The 11210-nt window shown below is 26.6% G+C and overlaps 1 protein-coding gene across 1 annotated transcript in view; it reads left to right on the top strand.

The window, feature by feature from the left end:
* The first annotated feature begins 406 nt into the window (after nucleotides 1–406).
* The window catches only part of LOC145190478 (solute carrier family 35 member F6-like), a 12976-nt gene continuing 2172 nt past the window's right edge, over nucleotides 407–11210 (top strand). The window contains exons 1-13 of the mRNA XM_090089957.1: nucleotides 407–673; nucleotides 804–927; nucleotides 1951–2101; nucleotides 2417–2472; nucleotides 4278–4339; nucleotides 5003–5082; nucleotides 5322–5381; nucleotides 7081–7156; nucleotides 7249–7343; nucleotides 7717–7761; nucleotides 8476–8590; nucleotides 9495–9560; nucleotides 10110–10192. Of these exons, the coding sequence (XP_089946083.1) occupies nucleotides 827–927; nucleotides 1951–2101; nucleotides 2417–2472; nucleotides 4278–4339; nucleotides 5003–5082; nucleotides 5322–5381; nucleotides 7081–7156; nucleotides 7249–7343; nucleotides 7717–7761; nucleotides 8476–8590; nucleotides 9495–9560; nucleotides 10110–10192 (990 nt within the window). The 5' untranslated portion in view covers nucleotides 407–673; nucleotides 804–826. The remainder of the gene's footprint in view (nucleotides 674–803; nucleotides 928–1950; nucleotides 2102–2416; nucleotides 2473–4277; nucleotides 4340–5002; nucleotides 5083–5321; nucleotides 5382–7080; nucleotides 7157–7248; nucleotides 7344–7716; nucleotides 7762–8475; nucleotides 8591–9494; nucleotides 9561–10109; nucleotides 10193–11210) is intronic.

Genomic DNA, 11210 nt, shown 5'->3' with positions numbered 1-11210 from the left:
ACCAGATCAGTTATAATTTGGTTCTAGTTAACGATATTCCCAGAATTTACTGGAAAAATCGATTAATTAAGTTGAAAACTAAAGTTGAGTTTAAAATATTTCTTCTGGAATTTCTTTTTTTTAACTTCCAGTAAATTTTTCTATTATTTAAATTATTTATATTAAAAGCGAATGTTAAAAATGAGAATTAAAGAAAAAATTTATTTCATCTATCTAAATAACAGGTATTTTAAAACGATTTGTAAAAAAACGAATAGATTACTGTAAAACGATAATTAAAAAATAATAATAGCCAATTGGTTTCGTTAAATACAATACCGATTAGTTCGTTAATCGGTTTTATTTACGATTAGCGAAAAAGAAACTATTTGATAACGGTTTTATCGTAAATCGATATGGTTAAAAACCGATTTGTCCGTGACTAATGGAAATCTATTTTGTGGAAATCTGAGATGTCTAAGTCCAGCTTTTTTCTTTTATTGACATATTTTCACATGGAATTAACCAATTCTTATCACTATGCTCAAATGTGTATGAATATCACGTGCTTTGTTTAAACAAATGTTTTCCCATACTTTTACTTTCCTAATGCTTAGTTATACAAAGCTAGTTGAGAATTTTTAAATTTAATAGAAAGCATTAATATACTTCCTCTATGATAGACTCTTTATCGGTAATTGTTTTTCAATCCATGAAGCTTATTACTAAATTATAACTTAGTATACATTTAAACATTTTAAATTTAAAAAGTTAAGAGTGAAAAATTTCTAATGAACTGAAATTATTTTGGGAATTATTTGCAGGGCAGCATTTTAATGTTAATAAGATGAATGAAAAGCTTACTTTGCACCAAGTGTTACTTGCTGTTGGGATGCTTATTACTGGTTCAATAAATACTCTATCAAAGAAGGCACAAAATCAATGCTCGTGAGTTTTAAAAATTTTTTAATGGTGTAGAGACCAAAAAATGTCTCTGATGTTTACTGATGTTTTTAATGTTTTAAAATTGTAATTTGCAATTAGAGGCCTGGGAAGTTGCTGATATAAAGCTAGCATTTAAAAATTAGCAGTCTAATAAACTATGTATTATATTTATACTTTGTACATATTGGCATATTTTTTTTTCATAAAAGCAAACAGATGTTGTAATTTAAACAGATTCACTTTAGGTAACTGTTTTATTACTTTGCCAAAATCTGAACTCAACAAATATGGTTGCTAACTTTTTCTTAATGGTTAATTGTAGACCTACGGCTAAATTATTTTTTAAGTAATCTCTTTTCAAAAAAATCCCAATGGTAGTATAATTGAATTTTAAACTCAATGAAGTGGAGTAGAAAAAGTGATATAAACAATAATATTTTTCTAGGGATGGAGTAAGTTTTAAAAAAATTAAATGTGAAACTTTCAAAAAAGTACTATTAATTTAGTAAAAAATTCGAATAATATTCAATTATTCTAATAAAATAAGCGTTAGTGCTGAACAAAGGAAAAAAACATCGTAATATTTCAAGTTTAACTCAGAGTTACATACTTTTTAAAATCTAAAAAGCAACAGCCAATAATATATTCTTAGCAATCTTTAAATTTTTTCTGCTTATTTGATAAATTAGGGAAACAAGATTGTAGGATGCAAAAAATGTTTTTAATTTAGAATAATTCATAAATCAGCATATTAAATGTTTTGTTTGTTAACAAGCTAATAAAATGTTCTTTATATATATATATATATATATATATATATATATATATATATATATATATATATATATATATATATATATATATATATATATATATATATAAAATATAAATATAAAAAGCATAAAGTAAAATTTAATTTAAGAATTTATTTTGCCCTCATTGTTTTTGTTCTTTACTTTTCATCTTACAGAAGAACTATTTTACATAAATAGTTTTTACTTAAAATTTTACAATTTCTTATACTAGATCTCATGGAATTCCTGACTCTCATGGAGAAACATACCGAAAATTTAGCCATGTATGGTTTCAAACTTTAATCATGTTTACTGGAGAATCACTTTGTCTTCTGGGTTTTTGTTATTCAAAGAGAAAAAATGCTGAGTCATTGAGAATGCAGGTAAATAAGAATTGAATTAGAATAAAAAAATTAATTTGCAAAACAAAAGTAGTAAATGTATTGAAAAAAAAAAGAAACATTGTAAAATTATGTCAGGGATGGTGGGACCACATACAGCAGCAACTTAAACACAAGCAGTTAATCTCTCTTACCCAGAAAATATTATGTTGAAAGTTATCAAAACAATTCTAAATTTTTTTATCAGTTTCAACCTTATGTCTAAAAAATATGATTTAAAAGATAATGTATTAATGTATTAGTGTATCATAATTTTGACCCTTCAAAATTTAAATATAAAAATTAATTTTGCACTAGCTGCTGATTGATCGAGATAGCAATGAACTCATAGAGCGAAAGCAAAAAGCAAATAAGTAAGTTTACGTTTTCAAATATAAACTATTTATATAATATTTATAATATTTGTTTATAATAATTTTATATGTAAATTATTTATAGTTACAAATAACAAATACATATTTTATTATTTTAAATTTTGTCATCTATTTTAAATGTATACTTCATAAAATCTTTAACAAGATTTCTTATCATAAATTTATCTGAAGTCATTTAAACAATTTAACTATTTGATTTTAAAATAATGGAATAATTGTTAAGAATATACCCCATAATATAACTTCCTCCTTTTTTATATTTATTTAAATGTGTATTTCAGAAGTATGTACACATAAAGAAATATGTTTTTATTCCTTTTGGTAATAAACTACTTTGATTATAAATAACACCAAAATTTGAAGTAATCAGACAATTTTTAGGTTAAATTTTCAGAACATTATGCAGTTTTGATAACAATTTCTGTTTTTTAGTAAAGTTATAAAACTAAAAGCACGAATCAGTTTAGTATTTTGTTTTGTATTCAAGTGCTTGAATTTAAAGAGATAAATAGTTGTTGTTTTTTTACAGAGAACACAGTGTTGATTAAAAACTGAATCAATGTTCAGTTTTTAATTGTAACTGCATTCTCCAAAAAAATTCTATGGATTTTGAAAGAAAGTTCCAATTTAAAACAAAAACTGCTTGTGCTTGTTGTTCTGCTTGCTGTAAGTGAATGGTTAAACTGCTTGTGCTTGTTGTAAGAGAATGGTTGAAATTATTGGAAAGTGAAATCCTTTGCTCTGCTCAATCAGTTACCACCTTTAGTCTGACAATTTTCTCTGAATTCTGATTACTTGGTAAAGAAAAAAGCACCTAGCTGCAGTTCATTAAAGAAGACATCGAAAGAAGTTCTAATTAAAGAATCCTGTGTCTTGATTCTCAAATCTAGTGCTGTTGTGTCTAATTGATTAACAAATTTGTTCTGTCTTATGATATCCTGGAGAATCATAAGATGTTTTATATTAAAAGGTGGATAATGAAAAGTAACTGAAAGTACAATTGATTTCTTGTCCACATACCATAAATTAGCAATTGTTTTGAGTGCTGCAGCTGATATGGTACTACATTTGGTTAAATATTGAATCAGGCTAAGGTCATTGAATAAAGCATAACAAGAGATAGTACAGTTCATGTAGTTTAGGAAATCAATATTGATAATATTTTCATAGATAGAAGTATAACTTTGATTCAAAAAACAGGCTATAATATAAAGAATTTAGTGTTTTTTCAGCCTCTTTAAAATACCGAGCCAATAAATCTGTCATGTAGAATATAAGTTAGCCATGGACAATAACAACATGTTATTTTTCTGATTTCTGAAACTGCACAAGATTGTTGTACAGTCTCACCACAATAGGAATAGCAAAACCAATTATGTTATATTGGTTGTGCTGCTCTGACTGTTTTACTACTTCAATTTATTAATCCCTATGAGATCAGTTGCTACTGTAAAAGTGTTCAAAAATTTTGAAGCTGCTTTAAAATGTGTCATTACAATGTGATTGAGATTTCCCAAGTTCAAGACATCTTCTACTTTAATCTGGTCAAGGTGACCAACTACATGGAGCTGCTTCTATGTACTTGTCCATCAAGTAAGATTGGCTGCTTATATCAATTGAGCAACTCATAATATCACCTTAGACAGTTCTCTAAATGTACACCTTTACTAACATAGAGTGGGTTATTTTACACATTTTCTCATTTACTGTCTTAATTCTATGTCCTGTGTTTGTAAAACTCTTGTCTAATTTATCATTGACTGGCTGTTTTTTTTTTTTTTTAGAATATTTCAGTTAATATTTCTATTGCCAACAGCTTGTGATCTTATTGGAACTACATTGTCAGGTAACAAAGTCAAAAAATAGTTGGTATTTTTAAGATATAAACTTTCATTTTTAGGAAATCTTTTATGTTTATTCAACAACCAAATATATTTATGTATTAAGCATGGGAATTTCGGCCTTCGAAATCGACGAAATTAAACGAAATTCGTGTTTCAATTTCGTATCGAAATTTATATTGAATTTCGAAAGATGAAATTTTTAAACATTACAAATTCACGAATTTCGAAATTAAAACTTATGTTTAATTTCGTGTCAATTTTGTTACTTTCAATGACCCGAAATTATACGAAATTTTTTCGCGAAATTAAACAATCCAAAAAATCGAAATTTCGTTCTCAATTTCGATCCGAAATTGAAACACGAATTTCGTTTAATTTCGTCGATTTCGAAGGCCGAAATTCCCATGCTTATTATGTATACAATAATTTTATACAATAATTTTAATAATTTTATGTATACAACAACCAAAAGTTTTTTTCTTTGTGTTTTGTTATCAAATCTACTAGTTTGAGTTTTATTAAAATTGAATATTTAGACATTTTCCTTTATACCAATGCCCAAAAATCATTTAATGTTCATCCAATATTTTTGAGTAGTGAATATCAGGAACTGGCATATATTTTTATCTGCAAAAAGAATCAGTATATTTTTTTACAACCTTTAGGTATTGGATTGTTGTATGTTGATGCCTCAGTTTGGCAAATGCTTCGTGGATCAATTATAGTTTTTACTGGTATATTTTCTGTGAGTTCAGCATATAAGCTTTTTATAGTTTTTTTTCTAATTTACGTAATTACTAATTATTATTGCATCATTATTTCTAATGTATATTATTATGTAATTTAACATAAACCATTTCTATCTTGTTTAAATTTGCTGTTTGAACAAAAATTTGATGTTCAAATAAGTAGTAATACTTGTTAAGTTTATTTTTTTGTTTGTTTTTAATTTAAAGAAATGTCTAATAATCGTTCTGTTTGTAGAAAATATTTTTAAAGCGTGAGTTGAAAGCTTCACATTGGTTTGGTATCTGTGTTACAATGGTTAGTTTGTTTTGAAATCTATCAGTTAGTTTCAAGTACTTTTATTAATTTAAACTTAACCCTTTTCCATCTGACTTTTAAGTCCTGATAGAATTTTTGTTATAGAACTTCTTCTTAGAATTAAGTATGTTTGTCTTTTCTTAGAATTAAGTATGTTTGTCTTTTCTGATAGACTAAGGTAGCTCTATTATAGAATTTACTGCTATTGGAAATGCTCTAAGTTGCTGATCATCTGTCATCTCTTTTTAACTTTAATTTTACAAAATTTTTAGACTTTAATTTATTCAGGATTACAATTATTATTTTTTAATGTGTTTTCTTTGAAAGATTTTTCCCTTACATTTGCTGATTTTTTTTTTTTTAAGGGGGGGGGGGGGGTTGGACTTAAACATTGGGGTTGTTAAACTTTTTGTAAATTTTGGATGTTTTACATTTTACTATTTCTTAAAAAAATGCTTAATAACATTGATGCTTAAAATTTTTTAGAAGATTAGAACAGGTAAATTAAATATTTTTAGCAAAAAACTTGGAATGTCTATACATCTATATCCTTTTATTGAAATTCCTAAAAAATAAAAGTATTTATTCATATGGAAATGTGAGAAAAAATCATCAATATGCTCTAACTTATTTTTAATTGGACATGCAAATGCAGAGATGTGATTATGATTCTCACATATATAATTGAATAATATATAATTGATCTTCAAGTGGATGGAAAACAAAGCTTTTATACACAGCAACAAATTTCTGCAGAACCAGCATGTCCATAGTTTTACAGTGTCTAAGAGACAGTTGTCTATTAGTAGTCAATGAGTACAAAATGTGCTAGGGTTGATTGCACTGTCATGATCAGTGCAATATAAAAAAGAAACTGACAAGCACTAAGAGGGTGGTATTACATGTTCTTGGATTTTGTTGATTGAGTGATAGGTAATACCTTTATTTCATATTGTAAAATGAAAAAAGACAATTCCTTCTTTCCATTGTAAAGTCTCAAGGTCTTGCAACTTTGTCAAAATCATCTAGTTGGCCTACCTATTGGAATACACACACCACAAATCAAAAAGCATTTGAAATCAAATTACTCTTTTGACAAAAGTGTTGATGCCACTGAGTTATATTTGAAGAACCCAGTGGGCACTAAGGTTTGCAGCTAAAGTAAAGTTGAATCTAGACCATATGTTAAGTATTCCGTATCCAAGATTTTCTTGTGATCAAAAGAAGAAGAGTCTTGGAATTTAATATGAACTATAACCATGCACACACACACATACACACACCTAAATGCATGCATACATGCACACTTACACATATGCACACACACATACACACATAATCATCAACAGTTACAATTAACATATAAAGACTAATTTCATTGCTTTTTTTTTAACAATGTTATAATTAAGGTGAACTGATGGGGAATAAAGGTTTTGGCTTGTTTTTCTCAATATCAATATTGCAAAAATAACATAATTCTTTTCTTAGTTTTTTTCTTAATTTTTTTCTTATGAAGGCTTTTTCTAGAAAAAAATAGAAGTTTGATATGTCATCTAGCACATGTTAGATAGCAGAGAGTTGAGTTATCATAGTGCAGTCTTAGTCTCAAGATACATAAATAAAAATGAGGTTTTATTATAGAAATTATTCACATTTATTTTCAGTTTGATATAAGTTAACTAATAAATTTAATGTTTAGTCTGGTTTATTGCTAGTTGGACTGTCAAGTATATTAAAACCTCATCACACTGACTCTCAGTGGCATACAATTTTAGGTGACCACTTAAATACATTATTATTACTTTCTTGACTTTTAGTTTAAATGTCTATTTTAAAAAACATTTAATGTTCTTTCCCTTTTTATTAGGCATCACCTTAATAATTGCCAGCCAGATTGTTGGTGCTATTCAGATGGTTTTAGAAGAAACATTTCTTAAAGGAAGAGGTTATGAACCTTTTCATGTAAGTCTCTCAATATTAAAGTAAGAATTTTAAATATTAAGTTAAAGATTTTAAATTATGGTTTTTAGTTACAAAAAAAAAAAAAAAGGTTTTAAAGTTTTTTAAAGGTTTTAAAACAATTAGGAATTTTAAAAATTTTACAAAAATATCAAAATATAAAAAAGAAGTAAAAAAGTGAAAGATTTCAAAAAACTTTTATTTTCATTTTTAAGTTTGGTTTTTAAAATAGTTTTAGTGAAGTGTTATAATATTTATTTGTCATTTTTTAGTAGTTATTGTTTATTTATTATTTATTAGTATTTATTGTTTATGATTTTTAAGTATCTTTATTATTGTCATTATAAATCTTATGCTAACTGTAGTTACATTGTAGGTTGTTGGAATGGAGGGACTTTATGGTGTCATTTTTATGAGTGTTGTAAGTTTTCAATTTGTCTTTGGTTTTTAAGATTAGTCAACATTTTCCTTAAACAATATTCTGATGTTGAAGTGTTAGATGTGTACTTATTATTTTTTTCTGTTACTATCTTTATTGTATATAAGCTTTTATTATATTGTACCTGTTGACTATATTTTACAGTTTAATCTGCCAACTGTAATTGTAATCTGAAACATGCTTATTTATACTTCAAAGTTTATTCTGTCAACTGTGATTGTAATCAGTAACATGCTTATTAATGTGAAAAAAAAATAAATGATATGGAATATTTTTACGAGCTTTTTCAGTTTCCAAGGAAATATGAGACTAAAGGTTGAGAAAGAATTAAGTGGGTCAACTTAATCTGACTTTAATTGCCTATTTGATACTTTCTCTGGCTGCAATATCTTTGATTCTTCCTCTGGCTGCAATATCTTTGATACTTCCCTTGGCTGCAATATCTTTAATACTTTTTCTGGCTGTAATATATTTGATACTTTCTCTGGAAATTTTTTTTGTGGGATGAAAATCAAAAGAATTTTAAATTTAAATGAAAGTTACATGAGAAAAAAAATATATTATTATTATTATTATTGTCTGTTGGTGCATATTGTCTTATTGTCTGTTGGTGCATCTATTCTTTAAGTTTTTTAAGTTGCTATCAGATTAAACTATAATTGATGTGCTTTTTAAGTATTTTTTTTTTTAAAAAAGCTGGTTCTTCCTGTTCTCCAACATATCCCTGGAAGTCAACCTCATAACAGTTTTGAAAACAGCCTTGATGCTTTGACCATGATAAGACATAATTACCTCCTTATTATATTTTGTGGTAAGTATACTGTTTATTGTTATTAGTCTTTTTTTTTTTTATTGTTGCATGTTTCTCATGGTTTCCATAATCAAAAGCATTTTGTTATTTAAACTTGATTCATAATCTGTTGTTGCTGACTGAGAGTTTATGAGGTTTTAAGGCTCACATGTTATGAGAGCTTCTTTTTGGCTGGAGAGGAGTTGCTGTTGTATTACTTAAATAAAAAAGTATTGTCTATAGTAGTGTTCTTCAAGCTTTATACATCTGTGGAACCCTACAGTTTAAATACTTTCTTTAATATTTTTAATTACTATTTCTATATAACAGCTTTACGCTTATATAGTACTTTCACTTTTTAAAGTGAAAGTACTATAAAGTAATATAAATGAAATTAGATGTAAGCATTACAGATGCAGATGTGTCACATGACTAAAAAATATTCTAAATGATTCATATTAAAATAGAAATTTTTTTATAAAAAAGAATTGCAGAGCTGAAAATATTTTGCAAACTCTTAAAAATGGCTCACTAAAAAAAGAACATTGACCTATACAAAAATGAATATAACAAAGTCAAGTTTTAAGTAACAAATACATGTCAAAGTATTAAATCAATGACAAATTTAATTAACATTATATGAGCACTCAAGAAGGAAGAAAAAAAAGATATTTGTTAGCGCTCTAATACTTCTACCATTTTTTCAACTAAATATTCTCATAGTCACTTTTGCTTTATGTTTTTTATTTCGTGGCTTATAAATGTTTGATATAGGAAGATGATCCAAGGAATGTTTCTATAAAAAAAAAAGATAAGGAACTTAAGATAATATACAATTATGATAATTAACATATGATAGCAGATATATGATAACTACGATGTTAAAACAACTTTTATATAGATAATATTTTGTATTTTATGCCAGTTGTTTATTTGCTGTCGATTGCATTCTACAATATCTTTGGTTTGTCAGTGACTCGTTCAATGACAGGTATGACTTTGGGGTATGACATTTTTCTGTTTCATTTTTTCAAAGATCAACAATAAGAAAATAAACCTGAAAAACAACCTTTTTAAATTAATATTTCTATTAAAATGTTGCCACATTTTAAAAATAGTGCTGAATAGGAAACTGTTCATTTAAAAGCTCTATGAATTTTCGTAATATAGTTATATATTATGAATAAATTTTTTGGAGAAAAGACATCTCTTTTTATACTGTAGTTCCTTGCAGTATTTTGAAGCATTAAAATCTAAAGTGTTAGGTTTTAATTGGTAACCATATTTTGAATACATGATTTGTCAAGTGCTAAAAAAATTTAGTTTTAATTTAGTTTTACTAGATTCAATGTCAATTTACTGGAAAGTTTATTAAAAACTTAATCTTTAGGTTTTAATGTCACTGAATGCTGCAATATGCTACTGTTACATTAAAAGTTTTGATTGCTTTTTATCTTTTAAGAAATTTGAGTTATGTTTGTACTGTCAAAAATCTGTTTATAATTGAACTATATTGGCTGTTCAATGAACTATTTTATAGCTGTTCACCGAACTTTGTTGGATGCTTGTCGCACATGCATTGTATGGGTGTGGAGTTTGTTTATATATTATGTGGTTAATGAGGTTAGTTTTTTTTAAATTGCTGTTACAAGTTGCAACAGGTGCTTTATTTAAAAGCAGAAAAAGGCATCACTTGACAGCTTTTCATTTATAGAGAGGATGAGAGAGCTTTTCATTTATAGAGAGATTGATTCAATTAGGACAAGTATTTACAGAGAACAATTTTATTGAAATATGCTAATTACCTGTATTATTACTATTTTAGTTCTAATTATCCACATTTACAACTGCTATTATTGCTAATTTTTCAGAGCTTTGTTAGGTCACACCACAGTATTTAGTAAAGAGAATCTTTAGAATAATGAGAGCTTGCTAAATCCTTTTTTCCAGACGATGTATTAGTTTAGTTGTTACTCAAAAAAAGTCAAAAAAAAAATCACTGGATTCCATGTTTTTTTTGTTTGTAAAAACAAAAAATTTTATTGATAATATTTGAGGTGTTGAGGAGCCAAAACCACAATTTTTATTTTTATTTTTGGTTTTACATTGTTATAATTCCTTCTACGAGTCAAAAAGTGTATTATTTATAGAATAGCAATATTTATTAGTATAAAAATATTTGTTTATACATTGAATCATCTGATTTTTAGTTTTAGTTCAAAACTTCTTTTGCTATTTTCTTAGAGTTATTTCCAACAGTTCACTCCCTCTGCCAGTTTGGCTATCAATACCTCATTTAATTGTTTCATTTTTTGTATGAATTCAGTTGACTCTCAACATCTCAAGTTGTTAGGGGACCAGAGAAAAAGTTAAAGATATCAAGAGTTCGATATAGCAAGAAGTTGAAAATAAGGAAACTCACCTGACATTACCACTTGACACTTTATTTCCTATCTGACAAAAACCAATAGCAGCCAGGTTGAAATTTTTGAAAAAAATTTTTAATCTGGCATTGCTTCAAACTATCTTTTCTATCAAACTATTTATTTTTCCCATCTTCATTAGATTTTCAAGTTTCATTGCCGAGCTCTTTTGTAAAAGATTTCAATGAATCATCATTATCAACTTATATCATTAAAAA

The sequence above is a fragment of the Hydra viridissima genome, unplaced genomic scaffold (assembly GCF_058129835.1).
Source record: "Hydra viridissima isolate aposymbiotic clone 2 unplaced genomic scaffold, HvirCarnegie_v1 scaffold_6, whole genome shotgun sequence".
NCBI classification, from domain to species: domain Eukaryota; kingdom Metazoa; phylum Cnidaria; class Hydrozoa; order Anthoathecata; family Hydridae; genus Hydra; species Hydra viridissima.
The sequence above is the reverse complement of the archived record's forward strand: the minus strand, read 5'-3'. Positions and strand labels throughout refer to the sequence as shown.